This window comes from Lepus europaeus, chromosome 12 (assembly GCF_033115175.1).
Source record: "Lepus europaeus isolate LE1 chromosome 12, mLepTim1.pri, whole genome shotgun sequence".
Taxonomy (NCBI): domain Eukaryota; kingdom Metazoa; phylum Chordata; class Mammalia; order Lagomorpha; family Leporidae; genus Lepus; species Lepus europaeus.
Window position 1 is genome coordinate 4,519,762 of NC_084838.1, and position 24,077 is coordinate 4,543,838.

A 24,077-nucleotide genomic window follows, 5' to 3' on the forward strand; every position below is an offset into this window, starting at 1 on the left:
GCGGCCGGGGGAGCCCTTCTCACTGCAGGACAGAAAGCAGTGCTCCCGCCCAGGGCCTCAACCCAGACGCCACCATGGGCACGTGCGCAGGACCAAGGCCAGCAAGACCGAGAGGAAGCAGGCTTCCAGAGCTGCCCCCTGTGAGTCTGTCAGGGCCCGCCGGGCCGCCTGCCTCCCGCAGGACGCCCAGCAGCCGGAGCTGCTCCAGCGGGTCCTGCTTTATGGCCTCTTCATCCTGGCGGCAGGGTGAGCGGCAACCTGGGAGGAGAGCCAGGCGCCAACAGGCCCCCTTGGTCTGGGCTGTGCGGGGGTGGGCGTGACCTGTCGTCCCCCCACCCGCCCCAGCTATGACAGCGGGAGGTGCTGCACGCTGGCAGACGCGCTTACCTTTGCCTATGACGAGCCCACACTTATCTGCCGGAACCGTGTACGTTATCTCCTGGATGCTGCCCGGGGTCCCCATGCTCCAGTCTGCTCGGCCGCGGCCTCTTCCCCTGGCTACCGCCAGGCCGCCAAAGCCATCTCTCTCCTGGGAAGGAAGCAGTGAGTCTGGGGACGGCTCCACTGGCACTGGCACTGCCCCGGCGCTGATTCGCAGACGTCATCGCTGCCACACACTCGAGCCAAGCACTCGTCCACGCTTCCAACTCGGGAGCGCTCTTTCACACCAGGATTAACGCCGATCACAGGTGCACCGAGGAGAGCAGGAGCGGATCCCCCGTGTGGATGTGGATCTACACTGAGGGCATGAGCGGATCCACCGTGTGGATGTGGATCTACACTGAGGAGAGCAGGAGCGATGGATCCCCCGTGTGGATGTGGATCTACACTGAGGAGAGCAGGAGTGGATCCCCCGTGTGGATGTGGATCTACACTGAGGAGAGCAGGAGTGATGGATCCCCCGCGTGGATGTGGATCTACACTGAGGAGAGCACGAGCGGATCCCCCGCGTGGATGTGGATCTACACTGAGGAGAGCAGGAGTGGATCCCCCGTGTGGATGTGGATCTACACTGAGGAGAGCACGAGCGGATCCCCCGCGTGGATGTGGATCTACACTGAGGAGAGCAGGAGCGGATCCCCCGCGTGGATGTGGATCTACACTGAGGAGAGCAGGAGCGGATCCCCCGTGTGGATGTGGATCTACACTGAGGAGAGCACGAGCGGATCCCCCGCGGGGATGTGGATCTACACTGAGGGCATGAGCGGATCCACCGTGTGGATGTGGATCTACACTGAGGGAACGAGCAGATCCACCGTGTGGATGTGGATCTACACTGAGGGCACGAGCAGATCCACCGCGTGGATGTGGATCTACACTGAGGAGAGCAGGAGCGGATCCCCCGCGGGGATGTGGATCTACACTGAGGAGAGCAGGAGCGGATCCCCCGCGTGGATGTGGATCTACACTGAGGAGAGCAGGAGTGGATCCCCCGTGTGGATGTGGATCTACACTGAGGAGAGCACGAGTGGATCCCCCGCGTGGATGTGGATCTACACTGAGGGCACGAGCAGATCCACCGTGTGGATGTGGATCTACACTGAGGGAACGAGCAGATCCACCGTGTGGATGTGGATCTACACTGAGGGCACGAGCAGATCCCCCGTGTGGATGTGGATCTACACTGAGGAGAGCAGGAGCGGATCCCCCGTGTGGATGTGGATCTACACTGAGGAGAGCACGAGCGGATCCCCCGCGTGGATGTGGATCTACACTGAGGAGAGCAGGAGTGGATCCCCCGTGTGGATGTGGATCTACACTGAGGAGAGCACGAGTGGATCCCCCGCGTGGATGTGGATCTACACTGAGGGCATGAGCAGATCCACCGCGTGGATGTGGATCTACACTGAGGGAACGAGCAGATCCACCGTGTGGATGTGGATCTACACTGAGGGCATGAGCGGATCCCCCGTGTGGATGTGGATCTACACTGAGGGCATGAGCAGATCCCCCGTGTGGATGTGGATCTACACTGAGGGCATGAGCGGATCCCCCGTGGGGATGTGGATCTACACTGAGAGGAGCAGATCCACCGCGTGGATGTGGATCTACACTGAGGAGAGCAGGAGCGGATCCCCCGCGTGGATGTGGATCTACACTGAGGAGAGCAGGAGTGGATCCCCCGTGTGGATGTGGATCTACACTGAGGGCACGAGCGGATCCCCTGTGTGGATGTGGATCTACACAAACAGTCCAAGATTCCCACTGAGATGGGTGGGCAGGCAGGAACCCCACGTGGAGGCCCTCAACCTTTTCTTTTTTTTAACTTCGTGCTCCAATCTTTTTTGTTTTTAAAAATTTATTTATTTGAAAGAAAGATTTACAAAAAGGCAGAGGCAGAGAGAGGTCTTCCATCTGCTGGTTCACTGCCCAAATGGCTGCAATGGCTGGAGCTGCACTGATCTGAAGCCAGGAGCCAGGAGCTTCTTCCGGGTCTCCCACGTGGGCGCAGGGGCCCAAGGACTTGGCCATCTTCTACTGCTTTCCCAGGCCATAGCAGAGAGCAGGATCGAAAGAGGAGCAGCCGGGACTAGAACCGGCACCCATATGGGATGCCGGCACTTCAGGCAGCGGCTTTACCCACCACAGCGCAGGCCCCCCTTTCTCTTTAGGGCCTTAGAGTGTGGGCCAGGCTACTTCTCCCGGTGGCTAACACACGCTGCACCAAGGTTCTGGGCCAGCGCGCATCGCGCTTCATCAGGTGTCACAAGCGGCCGTGGCCAGGTGTGGCTGCGGACCTTAACTGCACTGAGAAACAGTGCAGTCGACGCTGCGCGTGTCAGCACCCCTCACACTCAGGCCAACAGAGGACAAAAGGAGGTGAAGAACAACTGCTTGTTCAGCCCCCAAAAGCAGCAGAATCACGTTTAACAGTGACTGCTCGGGGCCAGCGCTGTGGCTGCCGCAGCCTCGCTAGCTCCACTGTGCCGGTTCAAGTCCTGACCACTCCACTTCTGATCCAGCTCCCTGCTAACGAGCCTGGGAAAGCAACGGAAGATGGCCCAAGTCCTTGGGCCCATACCACCCAGGCGGGAGGCCCAGATGGAGTTCCGGGCTCCTGGCTTCAGCCTGGCCCAACTCTGACCATTGTGTGAGCGAACCAGTGAATGGAAGATCTCTCTCTAACTTTAAAGAAACTCTTATCTTACGAAAAAAAGAGTGAGCCCCCTGGAGCTCCCATTCTTGGGGGAGCCTGTGCAGTGCCGAGCGCCAGACCCACCTGTGCCGTGAGAACCAGCTCGCTGATGACGTGGGCCGCGTGCTGACAGCGCTCCGGAGGGCCCATCACCTGCGCCGCCCTCTCTGGGCTGATGCCGTCATCTGTGGAAGCAGGTGAGCAGGGATTAGGACAAAGCCTTTGCCAGAGGGACCCAGGGAGGCCGGCCAGTGGGGCTGGGTCTGTGGGCCTCACACGTAGGCAGAACGTCCCTCACAAACAGGCTGCCGGCCGTGGCTGGAACGCCCATCTCCAGGACAACCGGCCACTCCCCCACTAACTGCTCCTGGTGCTGCACGTGTGACCTTGCGGCCTGAAGCCACACCTTCAAGTTAACTGCAATCTTCCACCCAGAGCTCGAAGAGGAGCGGGCCGAGCACCCAGGGAGACAGTCTCCAGGAGACCCCCGCTATCTCCTTGAGCCCCAAGCCAATTAATACACGTATGTGAAACTCCTGCACATGTTTGTGAAACTCCTGTCTGATGGACGCCCCCACAGAATGATCCAATGAAAAAACAGTAAAGCCTTAAAAACCAGGGACACGTCCTCAGAGCCAGTGTCCGCTCGGTCACTCCGCCTGGGCGCCTCTCTGATCAGACGCTTTCTCTGTTGCTTGCCAATCAAATAAAAGTTTCTGCCTCTTTACAAAGTGTTTCCTGGCTTTTTATTCCTATACTAAGCTGAGGGAAAGAACCCACAAGACTTGCTCCAGCACTGCGCTCCCTGCTGTGACCAGTTAACATGCAGGTCAGTCTGCACCGGGTGCAATGAGGCGGTGAGGACGCCGCCAGCCCGTGGGAGCCTTCGGCGTGGCTGGGCTGACACACACACATCCTCCCGATGCCCGGACAATACTCACTTCTCACAGAAACACCCAGCTTTAAAAAGATGCCATTAAAGAAATCAAACAAAAGTGAAGAACAAGAGTCTAGCTATGGTGATATTTTCCAAAACTTAGCCCAAGGTATGCTCTCCTGTCTTTAAAGAGACGAGGAAAACACAATGCAGAGAACTGTACACTAAAGGTAAATTCATAAAATTATAAAACGCTTTGTCCTTTCTGGCCTCTACTTACATGACACAGAATTAACAGGTGGTGTATTTCTAGAATCATCCTTTAACACTGAACAGGGTGACAAGCGGGAAACTACGCTGCTTCCCCTCCACTTCTAGAGTCCAGGACAGAAAAGACAGCGTGGGACGCCTGGGCTAAGGATTCTGGCCACAGAAAGGCTACGAAGCAGCACAACTCAGAGACAAGAGCCAGAGACACCTGGACACGGATCATGAGAAAGTCACACGTGGACTCCAAACACACGTTGCAGCAAAATAAGCGGCTAATTCCATGCCCAGCCCCTGGTGTGCGTGGTGTGACGAAGGCCCTGGACTCCGGCAGAGGCTCCGTGCCCTTTGCAAGGCTAAGGGCTTCTGAGACCCATGGTAGCCAACCTGGTTTAAACTGAATCCTCACGCCAGCGTCGCTCTGGATCTTCTTGATCATCTCTCCGTTTCTCCCTATGACAATCCCAACAGCAAACCTCGGCACGGACACCTAGGCACAGACAGACAGACCCGTCAGAGCTTCCACGAACCTGCTTAAGTCAGATTAAAAAAAAAAGACAGTGCGGTTTTCATTACAGTGCATTCCTCAAATGATACAACACAGCATAGTTCTTCCTCTTAGGAACAATAGTGTGATCAATGGTGGTTGTTGTTGTCATTTAATGTTTGTTTATTTTATTTGAAGGTCAGAGTTAGAGAGACAGAGAAAGAGAGACATCGTTCATCCCGCTGTTCACTCTGTTAGGCCAGGCTGAAGCCAGGAACCTGCACCTCCATCTGGATGTGGGTGCAGGGGCCCAAGCACTGAGCCATCATCCGCTGCTTTCCTAGGCGCAACAGCAGGGATCTGGATTGAAAGCAGAGCAGCGCTCACGTGGGATGTCGGCATCACAGGCAGCGCTCACGTGGGATGTCGGCATCACAGGCAGCGGCTTCCCCTGCTGTGCCCCGAGGCTGGCCCTGACAGCTGCACAATCTTGACTATTAAATGCAACTAGTAAGCCTGAAGTTTGATCAAAATAGTGAAAGATGAAGTCAAGAATAAGCCACAGGGCCAGTGCTGTGGCGTAGTGGGTTAAGCCTCCACCTGTGGTGCCTGCAACCCATATGGGTGCCGGTTCAAGTCCTAGCTCTCTGCTGGGGCCTGAGAAAGCAGTGGAAAATGGCCCAGGTCCTTAGGCCCCTGCACCCGTGCGGAAGACCTGGAAGAAGCTCCTGGCTTCGGACTGGCCCAGCTCTGACCATTGCAGCCATCTGAGGAGTGAACCAGTGGATGGAAGACCTCTCTCTCTCTGCCTCTCAAACAAATAAATAAACCTAAAAAAAAAAAAAAAAAAAAAAAAAAAAGAAGAAGAAGAAGAAGAAGAAAGGTTTTGCAGACAAGACAAGACTATTTTGCTCAGGACTGCAGGCAGACACAAGGATGACCCGCACCCTCGCTGAGCCCAGTCTGCCCCAGCCGGGGGCGCAGGCGTACCTCCATGCTGCCGCCTCCTAGCCGCGAGCTGAAGTCACCGCGGACGCCTCGAAAATCAGCTTGGTCTTTTTCTCGGATGATCTCTAGTACCATTTCTCTCGCTTGCTGCATAAACACAAATACAAGGCATTATGGGAAATACACACACACACACACACACGAGATGAGGACACTGGTGACATTTCAAGATGAAAGCCTCCCAGCGAGGCTTACACACGGCGGGGCAGGCAGCTCGGCAGCAGGGGCTGGGCCGGCTGCTGGAAGAGCAGGCATGCGGCACGCACCAGTCGGAAATGTGCGCGTTGCACTGCCCAGAATGCACCACACAGGGTGGGGCCGGCCTCGCCTGAGGCACAGCGCGGTCAGCGCGCCCGGGGGAGGTCAGCAGTGGTGCCCGCTGCCCTCAGGTGCTTTCTGTCGCCATCCCTTCCAGCAGGGTGGTTGTCTGAGCTCCAGTTAGAAAGCTGCACAAGACGGACGCCTCCACCAAGGCCTCGCTCCACACGGCCACTCCAGAAGGGAACAGAACAGCTTCTAGCGCCCAGAATTCTTATTTCTTAGCTAAAATATTTCAGTTTCCACTGGACTGCCTCGTGCATCCTCACCCACCCTCTCCCATGAGCGCGCACTTGGTAACAAGCCCACCTCGCACACCCACCAGGCCACCCCTGTCCCATTCCTGGCAGGGTCTGCAACCAGGGCCAACTACACCTAACAGCCCAAGGCAACGTGGGTGCGAAGACCAAATCCTGGCTGTGGAAAGAACACAAAACCACCACCAAACAGCACTGACAGTCACCGGGCATCCGGAGGGGTCCAACCAGACACTGACGGATTACCGCGGGATCGCTCAGGCCCGGTTATTCTTAGGAGACGTGTGCTGATGGATTCAGGGCAGAGCCACGCTCCCACTCTGGCTCTCTCCCAGACTCTCACGCCAGCATCCAATGTGCGGCAGGGGAAGCATCGGCGGAAGGGTCCGATGTTGCCTGAGTGGACCAGCTGTGGATGGCACCTGGCTCACCAAGGTGCACGGCCCTGGCGCTGCGAAGGCAGCTGACGTGGCAGGAAGTCCAGCGCCTGCAGCTCCCTGAGAACAGACGCCGCTGTGCCCTCTGCACCAGCAGGAGGTGGGCCACCCCCGCTGACTAAACTCAGCCCTCACTGCTTCCAGTATGTGGGGCCTCCTCCCGGGCAGCCCACACGCAGGATGCAAGCTCAGGGCACTCCAGCCTGCGTGGCTCCGGAACCTGTGCTCTCCTCCAACCCCAGCCAAGGGCTTGCAAAACGGCTGACAGAGCGAGACGCAGAACAGCCAATGCAAGCCAGACAGCGTGCACCGAGCCGACGACAGGTCAGCAAATCCAAAGTGTGTCTGCTGAGTGCCACCCCACAGACCCCCCACACCGGGGAGGCAGTCCCTGTGCTGCCCAGGACGCTGCTCCCGGGCACCTGAGACACGGCCAGCACACGAGGGCCGACTTCTCATTTAATCAGAATGAACTTCATATAGGCAGGTTCATCACCAACCCTGGTGTAGGAGAACAGCCTCCCCTGAAGAAAGGAACATCCAGTCTCAGAGTTCCTTCAGCAAGTTCCGGGTTACCACGTGACACCTGACATCCTCTTTCCTACCTGCACTTTAAAGGGGTCTCCGGTGATGCGAAGAGGCTTGTCCGCCCCCGTGGGCAGCGGGCCGTCCTGGATCATGACCATTTTCACACCAGTCCGCTCCTGAGGGAACACAGCAGCACAGCCCTCAGTGTGGCGAGGGAGGAGGTCGGGTCCAGGAAGCTGGATGGAGGCGCAGATCTTCGGCCTAGTGGTTAACACACCACTTGGGATGCCTGCATCCCATACTGCAATCCCTGGGTTCAAGTTCTGGCTCGGTTCCAAATGCCAGCTTCCTGCCAACCTGCACCCTAGAAAGCAGCAGGTATGGCTCCCATAGTTGGGTCCCTGTCACCCACGAAGAGGATCTGGGCTGAGTCCCTGGCTTCTACTTTGGTCTGGTCCAGCCCTGGCCATTGAAGGCGTAATAGGCATTTGAGGGAGTAAACCAGAGGATGGGCACTCTCACTCTCTCTCTCAAAAAGGAGAAAGCAGCAGCACGGCTCAGGTATGTCCACAGTGAGCCTACATCCCACTGTGGCCCGGCACCGGCTCTGACCGGGACCACACAGATGGCTTCTGGGAATGCAGAGCTACGGGTCACGCCAGACGCTGTCTACACACAGCGCAGGAAGCTGCCACTCCCGGTCCTCTTGTTCTGGTCCTAGGACATCTGGACATCAACGACCTGTTTTTACAGGATGCTACCCACCAATCCAAGTGCTCTAAGACATCTGATTAGAACTCCCCCACGACTGTAGGGGAAGCGCTACCTTCCCACTCCACAGACCAAGGGCACTCTGCCAGCAGCTGGGCTGCCCCGGTTCCACAGCTAACAAGAGATGCACTGAAATGCGGCTCCCGGGACCACCAATCCTGAACTGTGAGATTCCGCAGTGGATCCTATGCTAGGCCATCACTTACAATCCAAGGCCCAGGTCAGGCGAGAGAATGAAAGGCCCCAACCCCACCTGCAGCTGTAAAAATAAAAAATAAAATAAAATAAAAAGCCCCCCACTCAGAACTACAGGTCTGTTCATAGCTCCTCTGGCAGCAGAGCTGAGCTGGGGGAGCGGATTCCCAGTCCTCAGGGAGTGGCCGTTCCCACATTCACCTATGGAAACATGCGCTGGAAGACAGGTGCAGCTGGTGCTTCTGAGGGTGTTACAGGGGCCCCAAGTGTCTCAGACAAGGGATTCTGGAGCTAACAGCGGGCACCATTCACGGAGCACGGAGAGGGACGTTAGCTCCCGTCAGGACAACAGGCGCACACTCTCCCTCTCACTCTTGGGAAAGGGAGCGAGCACACCGAGACTGCACAGCGAAGGCAGGGCCCCGCCTCTGCACACCACACCGTCCACTGTGAAAGCGCCCGCAGTGAGCGACCAGTGGCTGCACACTTGCCCTGGCACCTGGCCTCATCCCCTCAGGAACAAGGTGGAAGCACCTGGGCACAGGCCCGAGCCTGCGGGGAGGCTGGCTCTGGGCCAAGTTCCAGCACGGGGACCGAGGTCCGCAGCTCGCGTACCTGCAGCTGCTTTATGGTCTCCCCTCCTTTGCCGATGACCAGACCCACTTTCGACGCAGGGATGAGAACCTCCTGGATCGTGCTGTTGCCGTCTACGTCGTTATGAAAGCCGGGGCCATTCCGACAGCGGTCCACGATCTGGCCCAGGAGCCGCTTGGCTTGTCTTTGGGGAGAAGAACCACAGAGAGCCGGCGTTAAAGGACCACTCCAGGTGCAGGGGGGGAACCAGGCAGCCCTCCATCCAGTTCCAGCTCCTGCCCCCACAACCCGAGGGGCCTTCTGCCACCTGCCAGCTACGGGCTGGAATTTAAAAGCAACACACAGACGCCATGGCACGTCCCGACACGGAGCCTCAGTGAGGGGCTGCTGCAGGGTGCGGCCCCTTCCCGCCTGCCGGGAGGCAGCCCCGCCCACTCACAGGGTGAACACGCAGCACAGGCTTGTGAGGGGAGAGCAGGAGAGAGCAGTGAGAGGGAGGAGGAGAAAGCGAGCGCGGGTTAGTAGCCGTCGTTTCAACTCCCAAACTCCAGGTTTCTTCTCCACAACCAACCGAACTGCTCTGACTCTGAAGTGAGGCTGCCAGTGACCCCTGGGGGCCGGAGGGGGCCGGGGGAGGCAGTGCCCGCGCACTCACGGGCACCTACCTGCTCTGGGCTGCTCTCGTCAGCCGGGGCAGGACCCTGCACGCCACGTGCTGAGCAGTCCGTGCTGATTTATTTGGGTGGGGAAGGCAGAGTGCGAGGCTGTGGCGGGGAAGGCAGCCGCCAATGCCGTCTGCCGGGCCGATTTCCTTTTCTGCACCAGAATCCCCCTGCCTGCGTCCGCCGCGTTCCCGCGTGCACTCGCTGTGTGCAGTCTATGTTTCGGTTCCCCTAACAGACAGGAATTTAGCCACTCGACAGGCTGGCTGTACTGCGCGGAGGAACACGAATTTCCTCCTCAAGTTATAATCCCACTGCCTTGGCTCTTCGGGCAGACACGAAGCAGGAATGGTTAGAAGAACAGGAGAAGAAGAAAGGCAGGAAACAGATGTCGCCTCGTGCGGTTTGCGCCTTTGTGCACAGACTCGGCTCCGGGTATCTTCTCGGTTACCCCAGCTTTTTAACATTTTGCCTGTGTGCTAGATCGACCTCTGTGGGAGGAAAATGCCTCGAGTCCAGCGAAGCCACGCGCTGGCCCTGGCCCTGTCCCGCACACCTGGCGGCAGCGTCTGTTCCGGTCCACTGCTCGTGGGGCTGAGCTCGGCCAGGCTCCCTGACACAGGGAAACAGAACGCCCACCTGTCTCCTGAGCTGGCCAGAGCCTGGCGCCCTGTGCCCGACACAAGGCCATGGGCAGACTGGAAAAGAAGAGCAGAGCAAGCCGCTCCAGCGCGTCCGGGCCACGGCTCCGGGCACACGGGTGGCGGGGTGGGTGACAACGCGGTCCAAAGGCTGCTGTCGCAAGGGCCCCTCTGGCCGGTCCGTCCTGCCCCTTCTGAGTGCAGCCAGGCCGAGAAGGGGGAGTCACTTGGTCCACAAAGACCAGACGGACAGGGGATCGGCCTCAGGCAAAACGCACGGTCTCAGGACTCAGCGGTTCCCAGAGCGACAGCCTTACTAGTCCAGTCCTGCTCAGGAGGAGGCGGCGTGAACAGAAGAAGTAGGGTGATTAGAGCACTGGGGGTGAAGGCACTCTCGAAGGCTGGCTGACAGAGACAGATGTTATGACAGCTGTGAGATACTCTGGAGGGTTTGGAGAAAAGACGGGACCTCGTGGATTACAGGAACAAAAACTGCCTGGCACGGCACCCCTGTCTTGTCCCCTAGCATCTGCTCGTGTGCCAGACTGCACAGATCCAGTGTTCCAGTGACAGTTCTGCCCTTCCATTTCTCCCCACGTGGGGAAGAAGGAAGAGTGAAAGGAAAAAGTAAATAAAATAAACTTACTCAATACTTTCTGGGGTTCCGGTAAGTACACAGGGCCTCTCTGGAATCCCAGAACTCTCTACAAGAAGAATCAAGAAGATGAGGTGTGTTGGTGGGCACCAGGCGACGGTGCACCGACTGTCCCTTACAGCCGCCAGCCTCCCAGAACACGGCCTGCGCCTGCACCTGCTTGCGGTGTAGCACTGAGCAGGGGCTCTGCCTAGGTTCTCCAAGTGGAAACAGGCCCCAGGGGGGAGGCTGGAGCACGCAGCGGACATTTGTAAGTTGGCTGCATTGGGACCCATCCACGTGCCAGTGACTGCCGAGTCGCCGTATCCTGCCAGTCCTCCGTTCCACGTTTGCAGAGCACTGGACGGTCATGTCTGCAACCAGCACTGTGGTGCACGAGTAAGCAATTTAGGGTCCTCACCTAGTGACGGTGGGAACATCCCAAGAGACCTGTGACAACTATGTGCAACTGGTTCTGGGCCTTTTGACAGGAGGAAAACAGTCTTGCTTTCCAACACCACACAACACACTTTACTGTGTTCCTGAGAGAGCTGCTTCTTGAAGCCCTTCTTTAAAAAACCAAAACCAAAACCGCGAGAGGGAGAGAGCCAACAGCAGCTCCTGCCTTCGAGACGCTCCACTCAGCGCCCTTTCAATGACAAGTGTTTGCTAGTCCAGGGTCCCCCAGACCTCTGCTGTCACGACACACGGAGGTCCGGCTGCAGTGAGATGCTCGAACTGTAAATCGAATCAAAACCGCTCTTCAGTCGCTCTCTCCCGCTGGGAGAGGCCCATTTGAAACGTGCTCCCTACACACTAGCTCAGCCAGAACCCCACAGAGAGACGGGCCGGTCTTGTCCAGGGAGCTGCTGTGCGGTCCCCGGAGCACTCTGAAGCCACGGGACTCCTGCAGGCCCCGCTCTGTCTGCCGTAGCATTCTGGTGCAGAAAACACAGGCCCTAGGGAGGCAGGTGTTGGGCAGGGGCCCCGCCTGGCCACAGACGGCGGGAGGGTCCACACCGGAAGCCAGACGGAGTCTCCGACTCTGGGCAGCTTCTGCTCCAGTCTTTCTGGAGTTCATCTGAGAGCCCAGCTCCAGACGTGCAAGGACGACAACAATTGCATATACTTACCCACACCCCTAAACACCTAAGCAACGAGCCAAGGGACAGAAGCCAGGACCCTTACAAAACACTGACTTCTAGCAAACAGATCTGTGCACCACGGAAATCCTTACCTGAAGCAATCTGAATTTTGCAACCAGATTCGGCCTGAATCCGTGAGATCTGCTCACCTCCCCTGCCGATAACTGCAACAGATTGAAATGGGTCAGAATCTGCCTTCTGCTCCCCACGTAACCATGCATGAACGGCTTAATTAATTCCATAAACATTACACTTGGCTCACAGCACCACAAGTCAAGCTGGCCCCCTCAAGTCTCTGGGCACCACGGCAGCAGGAGCTGCGTGTTAAGTACAGCAGATAGGCACAGGGCATTCTGGCTGGGGGGGGGGGGGGGGGTGCCGAGAAGGGTAGGGCCCTGGCCCAACGCGCTGGTCTCTCTCAGCCCGGAGAGGGGCAGGCAGCATCTTGGGCTGCCGAGGACACGCGTGAAGAGCGCTCTGGTCCAGGGCCGCCCCGGCCGGAGGTCACGACAGACAGGACAGACAGGAACCAGGGCAGGAGCGGGCAGATACTTACTAAATCCTACCATTTTATCAGGCACTTTGAATTCTTCTGTAATTACTGCCCTAAAAACAAAGAACATTTTGGATAAATTATAGAATACAGGATTTCCCAAACTTCCCATCCTGCCAGTGTTCCAAGATCAAGGCTTGCAAGAAGTCACAAAAATCTGGCCAAAAAAATCCACCCGCACCTGCAGTGTCACTCCCCCGCTCCCTGGAAAGATCCGAGCCTCCTCCCTCCTGCACCACAGGAAGAACCGCCAATCTTCACTAAACCATCAACCCCTCCCACAGCGCCTTTCCTCACGCGGCTCCTCCCAGCCTCCCTTCTAGCTCACGGTCCTCTCTCGGGCGGGGCCCTCAGTCCCAGGACCCACGGGGACGCTGTGGGGCTTGGGGAGACGTTCAGACTTCTATCTCAGTGCCTCCTCTCGGGGCGAGGCAGACTCGCAACTGCTCTCCAACATGCCTTGCTTCCCAATCCTACTACCGCGACTTCTGGCCTGTCTCCAAATTACCTACCTATCTATTAGGGTAAGATGCCCCAAATGGCACCAGCATCCCACAAAGGCCTAATCAGCGCCACGCAGGACACAGGGACGGACGCAGGGAGCCTGCAGGGCAGCTCTGGGTAACGCTGCCCCACGCATCATGTCCCTTTCTTTAAAACAACTACTGTACTGGCTCTCTCAAGCCTTTGAATTTGCCATAGTGTATTGTGGACAAGATCCAATTTGTCCAACACCCCAGAAAGCAATTAAATCTAAACATTTACCTTAGGAGGAAACTAAATGCAAAAAAAAAAAAAAAAAAAAAAAAAAAAAAAAAACCCAAGCAAGCATTTTTAAACATCTTTAGCACAGCCAGGCTTTTACCCACCGTGGGAAGGACTGAATAAAGCACGTTTTTAGGGCAAGTGCGAAGTGCAGCACTTGAAAGAAACGCAACAGCGTGAACAGCACTCGCCACAGCATCGTGTTCATGGGAGCAGTCTTCCCGGGGGGCTCACACCCTCAGCGTACGGACCAGGAGGGATTCTCAGTCTCTCGAGATATACGTGGTCACCCCCAAACCAGGCCTTTCCTGGCCTCCTACCCACAAGACGACGATCTAACGCCAACGCTCGCTGGCCTTCCCGTCCCCTGCGAGGGCAGCTGTAGCTCTGGACATGCAGCCACGAGGTGCTACTCCCATCATGTGTCCCACAGCCGTTCCTGCTCTGGGAAAATCTGACCTGGGACCCCACGCGACCATGCGACTCAAGCAGCCCCTGGCCTCTGCGAGCAGCAAGGTGCCAGGAGGCGCTCCGGGCTCCCGGGAGGAAAGGCCCTGCTCTCAATACAAGCCTGCGACTCACACATGCACACAGCCCAGACACCTGGAGACAAGAGCCCAGCACCTGTGGCCTCAGGAACCACCAGCAGGCAAACCCAGAAACCGGCTTCTTTCCATTTTCATTAACAAACAAGGACAGAACTAGAGGAGAAGCCAGGGTAGCTCTTCCGGGTCATGGCTGCCTGGTGGTTACACAGGGCTGTCTCCCTGCGAGTGAGGCGAGGAATGTGTCGCGGGGGCCAGCCGTACGCAGGACTCCCAGTGCACAGGACTCGGGATCACAAACCTCCGATCTGGTGCACTGGCTATCTCTGAATTCCCAACATGCAGAGGACGGTCCCGAGGGAAGCAGAGGCAGAGAACCCAGGGGCACCCGGTGAGCTTCTCTGGCAGGTCCCCTCAGGCCCACACTGCCCTGCCCCCAACAGCATCTGGTCAGGGCCCGGCACCTGGCGCTTCAGAACATCTTCGCAAGAGAAGAGGCGAAGGATTCCTAAGAAACTGAGGACCCCTAAGCCAGGAGGAACATTTCACATTCTTTCCCTCTAAGTTAAACGTACGTCAGAAGAAAGACCGACTGCGCTCCCCTCGAGTCTTCATGTACTAGTCTGTCTGGCGTTGATCCCTTGCGTCGGTTTATTCCTTGAGCGTACACGGTCTTGGAAAGGGCTAGCAAAAACCTCGAGTCTTAAAGAAATCTAGCCCGTGGTTTTCCACACTCCCAACCTCTGACTTTCTAACACTCTAGTACAGATGGTGGATCAATAAACAATTAGAAATGATCAATAAATAATAAAACATAACCCACTGCTTACCTTTGATGTACCAGGGCCCCTAACTGGTTACCTACTGTGGCAAAGAGAAAGAGAAAAGAAAAATCAAAGCATTAGCACGGATAAACTAACTTCATCTTTACACGAGTTCTTACCATTGCGGGGGAAGAAAAGGCAGGCAGAAAGAAAGCAAACAGCAATTTAGGCTCAGTGGCTGCCATGAATGCGTTACATGATACGAAACAGGAGGGGACGTCCTGATCAACAGTCTCTAACCCAGTGTCCAGCTGAACGCAGGATAAGACATTGATCTGTGTGTCCACATGCTGAGAGGCCTGGGAGAAAATCCTGCTTGCCTAAATCCCTCTAACTTCCTCCCTCCCTCCCGCTCTGGACCCAAACTCAATGAGAGCTCCCCCCCTCTTTTAAAAACAAATGAGAAGCTCCAACCCCCTCGGCAGCATTGTCCGGGGCTCTGCGGCAGCTGCGGCCGCTAAGAACGGGCACATATGTTCTGCTGGATGCAGCCGGGACGCCCCCAGCAGCACAGCATCTCCACCAGCGCCTCCGGCCTCCTCCGGCCCGGGCCCTGTCGTGGACACGAGAGCGAGTCACTGCCTCTCAAGCTCGTACCGCAGAGACAATGGGGCCCACCAGCCTCTTAGCAGAACTGACCACGCAGTCACAGCCCCACACGGCCACGGTAGCCACGCTTTTCGCTCCAGCTTCTCCTCTCCTAGCCGCTGATGAGCATCTCTTTCACCAGCCCTCAGCAAAATGATTCTGTGGCATCGCACAGCGAATGAGAGAGTGAACCCTAAAGACATTAGGGCGGACTGAAGGACTGTGACAAGACGCTACAAAGCGCTCTCAGAAACACGTCTCTGGCAAAACTTATCCTAAGGACAGATAAGAGATGAGTGGGAAAGGATCGATTCCACCACTTTCGGCCAGAGTGACATGGTCTGACGTCTGAAACACACAGCTTCAATCTCTTTCTGTTCAAACTCAATCCCACCTTCCTCTATCGACAGCAGCTAGTCATAGAGAGACAAGGGAGGGAAACCAGATCATGATAGTCTAAGGAGAGAAAACGCACAGGGAAACAATGCTAGCAAAAAGTAAAAGTGAGTGGAGCTACTGAGTCAATAAGTATTATTCCTTCTGGATCAATAGCAAGACAACGTCTGCAGCCACAGTATTGACACTGGACTATCAGCCTGCTCATCTTGGGGTAAGAGGTTGTTTTGTGTTGAATCTTCAAAATGTCCCTCCTGCACGTCTAGCTGGAATGTGACATGCGCTCTCGTATGGGTCGGGCAGCTTAGGGAAGGGCTCAGCCCTGGATGACCCAAAGAGGACGTCCACTGTGGAATGTGACACACGCTCTCGTATGGGTCGGGCAGCTTAGGGAAGGGCTCAGCCCTGGATGACCCAAAGAGGACGTCCACTGTGGAATGTGACACACGCTCTCGTATGGGTCGGGCAGCTTAGGGAAGGCCTCAGCCCTGGATGACCCAAAGAGGACGTCCATGGTGGAAGCCTGCGGGGAGGAGCACGAGCTCATCGCCAAGGCAGCACCCACGAGTCTGGGCAGCCATTCTCGTTCCAGGCTGGGCTCGGCTTCCCAGGCAACTACGGGAATCCCTCTCTCAGTGAGTGCAGACCCCACTAGAGACAGAGCGACAGAACTGTCTTACAGTGACCACGGAGGACACAGGCTGTTCCCCAAAAGACCAAGGAGGCAGGGCTGCGGCACCTGGCTCCCTGTGCTGCTGGGCCAGTGACATCAAAAGGCTGACGATGGGAAAAGTGCTTGGCACACTGGCTAAGCTGCTGCTCGGGAGTGGCTGAGAGCAAGTCCCACCTCTGATGCCAACGCTGCCCCCTGCACACGTACTTGGGGAGGCAGCCCGATGGCTAAAGTTCCCAGGTCGCTGACAGCCACCCGGGGGACCCAGCTTGAGTATCAGACTCTTGGTTTCAGCCTGGCACAGCCCCAGCTGCTGTGGTTATTTAGGGAGTGAACCAGTGGATGGAAGATCTTTTTTCTGTCTCTCTGCCTTTCAAATAACAAAGAAAGTAAATAATTAAAAAAAATTATAAAAACACAAAAACCAAAAAAAAAAAAAGAAAAAGAAAAAGGAAAAAACACAAAAACCTCCCAGAAAATTTCTACTAAAAAAAAAAAAAAAGAAAAAAAAAAAAAAAGGCAGGCTGATGATCTTGCGGTGTTTCTGTCTAAGCCAGGAGAGCCAGTGAGACAGGGAAAGGGATGATGCTACCATAAAGGACGCCATGGGACTTGCAAGCATGGTCACAGGGCTTCTGTCCAAGCCATTCACGATCCTGCTCATCAGAAACATGGACAGTCCCGTGTGACGGCAGAGCGTGTGGCACAGGCGCTAAGCACACAGCACCACTTCTGACAGCAGGCCGCTTTGCTGACAAGGGGAGGTGCCCACACAGGCACACACTGGAAGCGCTCACACCATCATCCCACAGAGGAGCCGAGCTGTGAGGAATGAAATCAAATTCAAATCCAGTGTCAACTCTGAGCTGGTGGACCCTTAAGAAGGCCAACCTGTCTCCCTCCTCCATGCCAATGCTGCAGCCCAAGGCTGTAACGCACGACCTAAAGTTTCATTCCCTTGGGAAACAGTCCCATTCGGTACCTGAAGATGAAAACCAGCAGTTAGACGGCGCTCAGAAGCAAACCACTATGTCCGACTCCAGAGAGGGAGACCGCTCCGTCTTCCTGGCCAGGAGGTTACCGAGGCGGCAGACGGGGACACCCATCAAGCTCAATGTAATGGTAACTGCAGTCATTTTACTGCGAAAAAGGGAAAATGCTGAATAAAATCAGTCCAATTTCCCGTTAATGGTGCACACTGGCCAGCAATGCTTCCTAAGTTCCCCTCCGCTCAATTCTAGCGCACGCGCACACACAGGTGTGGGTCTCATTGGCTCTGCACACTCTACTACACAGCCGCCTGGGCCACGGATGGAAAAATGACCTTCCCACAAGGCGAGTCATCCCACGATAACAGACAGTCTTCCTGCCCGGTAACACTCTGCCAATTGCAATAATCATCTTAAAAAAAATCAGGGGGCCAGATAGATTTTTTTTTCCATTAACATGGAGGAAAAAGTCTTCATTTTGCTCCCCCAAAAGAAATGCCAACAAAACACCACAGGGAAACATGCCCGTCTTCCTGACAGGAATCCATTTTAACAGTCACGCCCACCCCCCAAAGCCCAAGGAAGCACGAATGAGCCCTGGAGAAGCCTGGGCTGGCGCACGGGCAGCAGTGGGAGGCAGGGAGGGAACCATGCCCTCAGTTTTTACAGGACTGGCAGAAACAAACAAACAAACGGGAACTTCCTCTTCAGATTAGGAAAACAATCGTCCCCATCCTCCTTTGGAATCCGGCCTCTTCCGACTCTTTCCGAGCCCCTAAGGCCAGTAACACACAGAGTTAGCTGTGCAGATCCACAGCATTTTTAAAAAGCTTTTCTCCCAGGGTCAATACAAAGGCTTCCTGTGTTCTAGGCAGCTAGGCTCGCCCCTGGGCCACAGAACACTGATATGCTGCCTGTAGCCCAGAGGCCCTTGGAAAGTAATCTGTTATCAAGTTTGCAAGTTATTTTTTTTAAGTAAGAGTAAACTCAAACTTATCTTCAAAATGTCACTCTGACTTGTGGCTTGCTATGGTTTTGGGAGTGGCAAAGCCCGGCGGCAGCAGCCACACTAGGACCTCATCTGCTCACTCATGCAGTCCCACAGGAGACCAACGGGGAGGGGGCACCTAGACCCCCATTCCCACTCTGAGGAGGAGAAAGGCACAGTCCCCTCTAGGTGAGGGGTTTGTGCTGCGCCCAAGTGAGTGCCACACCCACTCTGCCTCCCCACCCTTGGCCTTGGGGTTTGAACACTTCCACTCTCCAGCGCTGCTCGTCAGGTACTAAGTTGCTGTGCTAAGTTCTAGCGATAAAATCCAACAAGACAAGCTTTGTCCTCAAAGAGCTTGGAGTCTAGAGGAGAGAGCAAAGAACTGGGTGATCAGGACACTGGACCTGGGCTCCCAGGGTAGAGGGCTCATCAGGACTTGGCGCCTCACCAACACACAAAGTACCTGTCCAAAGTCTGATCCAAGGAGCAACAGAGTGACATTAAAAGAAAAGCAATTCTAAGGCACTATGTTCACAGCATCGTGCCTTATTTCCATTTAAGCCAGTGGCCATAAAATCCATGGTGGGGGTCATCACAATCAGCTTTATTAAAAACTGAAATGGTCACCAGCATGGGTGGGGAGGGACCTAAGTATTTTTTTAAAAAAAGATTTATTTATTTACTTGAAAGTCAGAGTTACACAGGGAAGGAGGTCTTCCATCTGCTGGTTCACTCCCCAGATGGCCACAACAGCCGGAGCTGCACTGATCTGAAGCCAGGAGCCAGGAACTTCTTTTGGGTCTCCCATGTGGGTGCAGGGGCCCAAGGACTTGGGCCATCTTCCACTGCTTTCCCATGCCAGAGCAGAGAGCTGGATCAGCCAGGACTCGAACTGGCGCCCATAGGGGATGCCGGCACTGCAGGCTGCGCCTTTATCCACTATGCCACAGTGCCAGCCCCAGGATCTAAGTACTGGAACCATCATCTGCACCTCCCAAGATGCACAGCAGCAGGAAACTGGCCTGGAAGTAGCGTAGCTGGGACTTGGAAGCAGGCATCCCAGAGCCACCTAGCTGCTGAGCCAAACGCCTGCACCCAGGCAATATCAGTATTTTTCATACTGTGAATTTTTTTTTTTTTTAAAGATTTATTTATGTGAAAGGTGGGGTTATAGAGAGACAGAGGCAGCCAGGGAGAGAGGGAGAGAGGGAGGGAGGGAGGGAGGGAGGAAGGGAGGGAGGGATCTTCTACCTGCTGGTTCATTTCCCAAATGGGCACAACGGTCAGGGCTGGACCAGATCAAAGTCAGGAGCTTCATCCAGGTCTCCCACGTGGGTGCAGGGGCCTGAGCACTTGGGCTGTCCTCTGCTGCTTTCCCAGGTGCATTGGCAGGGAGCTGGATGGGAAGTGGAGCAGCCAGGACGTAAGCCGGTGCCCATGTGGGATGCTGATGCTCAGGTGATGGCTTAATCCACCGCGCCACAGCGCCAGCCCCTGTATTCACTGATGTATTTGAAAGGCTGAACAGGGAGGGAGTGAAAAGAAGGGAGGGGAAGTGAGGGAGACAGAGAACAAGATCAAATCGCTTATTTTTTTTTAAAAGATTTATTTATTTGTTTGAAAGGCAGTTATAGAGAGGCAGAGGCAGAGAGAGAGGTCTTCCATCCGCTGGTTCACTCCCCAGATGGCTGCAATGGCCGGAACTGTGGTGGTCTGAAGCCAAGAGTCAGGAGCTTCTTCTGGGTCTCCCATGCGGTGCAGGGACCCACGTGCTCAGACCATCTTCTATTCTTTCCTAGGCCACAGTAGAGAAGTGGAGCAGCTGGGACTTGAACCGGTACCCATATGGCTTTATCCACTATGCCACAGTGTTGGCCTCAAGATCAAATCTTCTATCTGCTGGTTCATCCCCTAAATGCCTGTAATAGCCAGGGTTAGGCCAGGTTGAAGCCAGGAGCCAGGAACTCCTCCTGGGTAGCAGGAACCCAAGTGCCTGGGCCATTGCTTGCCGCCTCCCAGATGCACTAGCAGGAAGCTGGATCAGAAATGGAGGCAGGACTCAATCTCGGGCACTCTGACATGAGACGCGTGTGTTCCCAACGACAGCTTTATCTGCTGTGCCATACGCCTGACCCTGTGATATTCTGAACTTTGAAAATGATGTAATTCTTAACAAAAATCTCATAATGTAGGCATTATTAGTTCCACTTCACAGGGAAGAAAACAGAGGCTGAGAGATGGTGAGCAACCTTCCCGGAGTCAGATGGCCAACAGCTGGCAGAGCTGGGATCCTCACCTGGATCAGATCTGAGCCCACATTTCCTGCACAACACTGTTACGGCGTAAGGGAGTCCCAGGCTCAGGCCTCCCTCCTGTCACTGCTCTCCAGACACCAGCTACTCTGACATTAGTTTCCTCATCTATACACAAGGAGTTTAAACTTCAAGTTCCCTTCTAGCGGCGATCTCATGTTCTATCCAGGACTCCCCACCCCCAGCACTTAATCCCTAAGCCCTGGCAACCACTAATCTGTTCTCCATTCCAAAAACAATATAGAAAGGGGATCACAGTATGTAATCTTTTGGAATCCACTTTTTATCTAATTTTCCAGCAATTTTATCGCAACGGTTACATGTATAAGCAGGTGGTTCCTTTGTACTGCTGAGTAATATTCCCCAGGATGGATGAGCCACTGTTTGCTCAAGCACCACCTGCGGAGGGGCACCTAGGCTGTTCTGAATTGGGGCTCACAGAGGTGAAGATGTGTGAACGGGGTTCTCGCCTTCCGGGAGCAGATGTTCAGCAGAGCAGCTGGGGCTGCAAGGAAAGTGCAGGTGGCCCCACAAGACTCCCAGCTGTTTTGCAGAGAGGTTGCACTGCCAAGATGAGCTCTGAAAAGCTCCCTGAGCGAACCCTGGATGCCCCGTCAGGGCGCCAAGCCATGTTGGCTAGCACGTGCCTTACAAGAACTTGGAAAGCATTTGACGTCTCAATTTTTTCCCCAGGTCAGCAGTAGTGAAGAATGACAGAGGTGCTGACTATATGAGTCGGGTCACAACCCGGACACTGCAAATTCAGAGCATTCATTTCTGGGAACATGTCTACTCTTCCACCAAGGTGAAGCCGTTACCAGCTGGCCCATCAGATCACACTCAGCCCAGCCACGAAAACTCTCGCCCCTTTTTTCCAACTCACACATACGTGAGTGGCCACGCGACTACCGCTTCGCTTCTTTTCTAAGATTTATTTATTTGAAAGTTTGAGCAACAGATGGGGAAGAGCTCTTCCACCTCCTGGTTCACCACCTAAATGCCTGCAATGGCTGAAGCAGAGTGAGGCCTACGCCCGGAGCTCCATCTGGGTCTCCCACATGGCGGCAGGAACTCCGGGACGTGGACCACCGTCTGCTGCCACCCAGGCACATCAGCAGGGAGTTGGACAGCAAGTGGAGGCAGGGCTTGAACCAGGCCCTCTGTAAGGGGCGCGGTGTCCTGAGGAGCGGCTTACCCCACGACACCAAACTCTAGAATTATCCTGAAATGGAAAGATGGATGAGAGGGAGTGAGGAAGAAAGGAATGGGCGGCGAGGAGGTGGGAGGTTGCAGAGCCTTGGACATAAGTTGTTGCCTGGATAAAATCAAGACCGGCCCCCTTCTGTGTTTCCTGCCAGCACTACGCTGTTTCCTTAGGATCTCTCACCCAGAGCTCCTGGGTCAGCAGCCCAGGGTGTACCACGAGAGAGCAAACGAGGGGAGTCCATGTGCAGGGCACAGCAGGGGCACGGCACCCCCAGCACACACGGAGTTCTCAGGTCCACTTCAGGGACGAAGTTGGAGAGAATCAAAGAGCTGGGAAAGGAGTGCTCCAATCCACCAGCACCACTCACTCCTGCAGCCTGCTGCCCGACAACACCCCCGCTCACTCCATCCACTGCCCCGCGAGCAGCTCCCGTTCCAGCCGCTCCACTCTCGGGGATTTGGTCTGGTCTTGGCTTCTCACCCCCAGCATTCCTCACTATCCTCCATTCAGGAAAGCTGTTTTCCCTTCTCACCAAGTGGCACACTCTGGTGCCCACCCAGGCTACCCGGCAGGAAGAACCTTGGCACTCAGCACCCAGCATCAGTGCCCCTCGCCTCTCCTTCCTAAAGTCTGCAATTAAAACCCTTTCCTTCCTCCTTGTTTTTCTCCTTTTCTTTGCCCCATGCCACAAGTGCAGAAACAAAACGTGGAAAAGATCATAACACATCTTCCTGCCATCTCCCTGTAAATGATTCACTGGATGGTATGAACACACAAGAACGCTCCCTTCTCTCCAAAGGAACCATCTAAAACTAAAGCTAGAAAGCCTGGCACTGGATCCAAAGGCGCGACACAAACACCAAAGTCTGGTAGGGAGGCAGGTGCAGCCTCCAGGTCACTGCAAGGCTGCCGGCCCTGCGCCCCAGGGGCAGCAACTGCACTCTCTTCCAAGTTCTGGCCCCAGGCCACTGTTTAGAGAGCAGAGGAGCTTGGCTTAACTGAAGCGGCACAGGGGTCCACGACTCCTATAACTCTGCCCAGTGGCAACCCAGAAAGGCTGAGCTCCTCGAGCTGTCGGCAGAGGGGAAGCGACAAAGTGGCTTCCGCACGTGTCAGCCGGCTCTGGGCTAGCCTTGGGGAATGGCCCGTGTTCCCAGGCAGCCAGGAGCGGGACGCGTGTTGAAGGAACGGAGCAAGCACAGTAAGGCAGTGTCAGAAGCAGCCATCTGCGGCGGCTCACTTGGGACCAGGGGCTGACGAACTCCGCCGAGGGCCAGCCGCCGGTTCTGGAGGTGGAGCACAGCCGTGCCCAGTCGCTTGCACACGCGCTGTCCCTGCCTGCTTCTGCGCTCCAAGGCACAGCTGAGCATCTGGAACACAGGCCCTGCAAGCCTGAAATATTTACTGTGTGGCCCTTTAAGACAAGCTTGCTAACCCATGATTTAGATGAAATTTAAATGTGCACTTCTAAGCCATCCAACTAATGCCTCTCTTTAATTTTTTGTTAAAAACTTTATTTTAAAAAGTATTTATTTATTTAAAGAGGCAGACAGAGACAGAAGGGGGAGTGAAGGGAAGGAGAGAGAATGAGGGAGGGGGGAGAGAGAGACAGCGAGAGAGAGCAGTTCACTCCCAAGGAGCCAGGCGTGGCTGGGACTGGGGACCCCAGGTCTCCTGTGTGGGTGGCAGAGGAGCATTCATTGCTGCCTGCCAGGAAGCCGAAATGGGGAGCAGAGGCAGGACCTGAAATCAGTCACTGTGATGTAGGACACAGGTGTCCCAAGCGGCCCCTAACCACCAGGTCAAACAGCTCCCCTCCCCCGCCCGCACCTGGTTCTCTCATTCTCTTAAACTTGAAGCTTATTCTTGACAAAAGTTATCAAATGCTAATTGTAGGATACAAAGGAGACTTCTGCTTGAAGAGAGCATTCAGTACCGAAAGCCCAAAGGGGGACGAAGGCCATCTCTGCACACAGCACACAACTAGCAGGAAAGGCAGCCGGTGGGTCCGGGACCTGCACACAGCACAGGGGACTTTGCAGGCCTGGGAACTGCCCTTGTACAAAGGGGACAAACGAACCACTGGAGAGGTTCAGAGCAGAGCGTGATTCGTCCTTCGCTGGTGGGGTGGGGGCAGGACAAGGGAGCTGAGCAGAGGGAGGCAGGACAAAGGGAAGTGGGGGGCGGGCGCTGGGGCTAAGCTGGCATCCCACAGAGAAGCCACAGCTCAGGTCCTGGCTGCTCCACTTCTGATCCAGCTCCCTGCTGACGCACCTG

The 24,077-nt window shown here is 55.5% G+C and overlaps 1 protein-coding gene across 2 annotated transcripts in view; it reads right to left on the reverse strand.

Moving 5' to 3' along the window:
- The window catches only part of FUBP3 (far upstream element binding protein 3), a 49,797-nt gene that overhangs the window by 7,551 nt on the left and 18,169 nt on the right, over nt 1-24,077 (reverse strand). For both annotated transcript variants that reach the window (XM_062207372.1, XM_062207371.1), the window contains exons 3-12: nt 14,651-14,684; nt 12,514-12,563; nt 12,050-12,121; nt 10,825-10,882; nt 8,897-9,059; nt 7,393-7,491; nt 5,758-5,862; nt 4,668-4,770; nt 3,221-3,321; nt 388-529 (exon numbers count right to left, since the gene is read on the reverse strand). In XM_062207372.1, the coding sequence (XP_062063356.1) occupies nt 388-529; nt 3,221-3,321; nt 4,668-4,770; nt 5,758-5,862; nt 7,393-7,491; nt 8,897-9,059; nt 10,825-10,882; nt 12,050-12,121; nt 12,514-12,563; nt 14,651-14,684 (927 nt within the window). The remainder of the gene's footprint in view (nt 1-387; nt 530-3,220; nt 3,322-4,667; nt 4,771-5,757; nt 5,863-7,392; nt 7,492-8,896; nt 9,060-10,824; nt 10,883-12,049; nt 12,122-12,513; nt 12,564-14,650; nt 14,685-24,077) is intronic.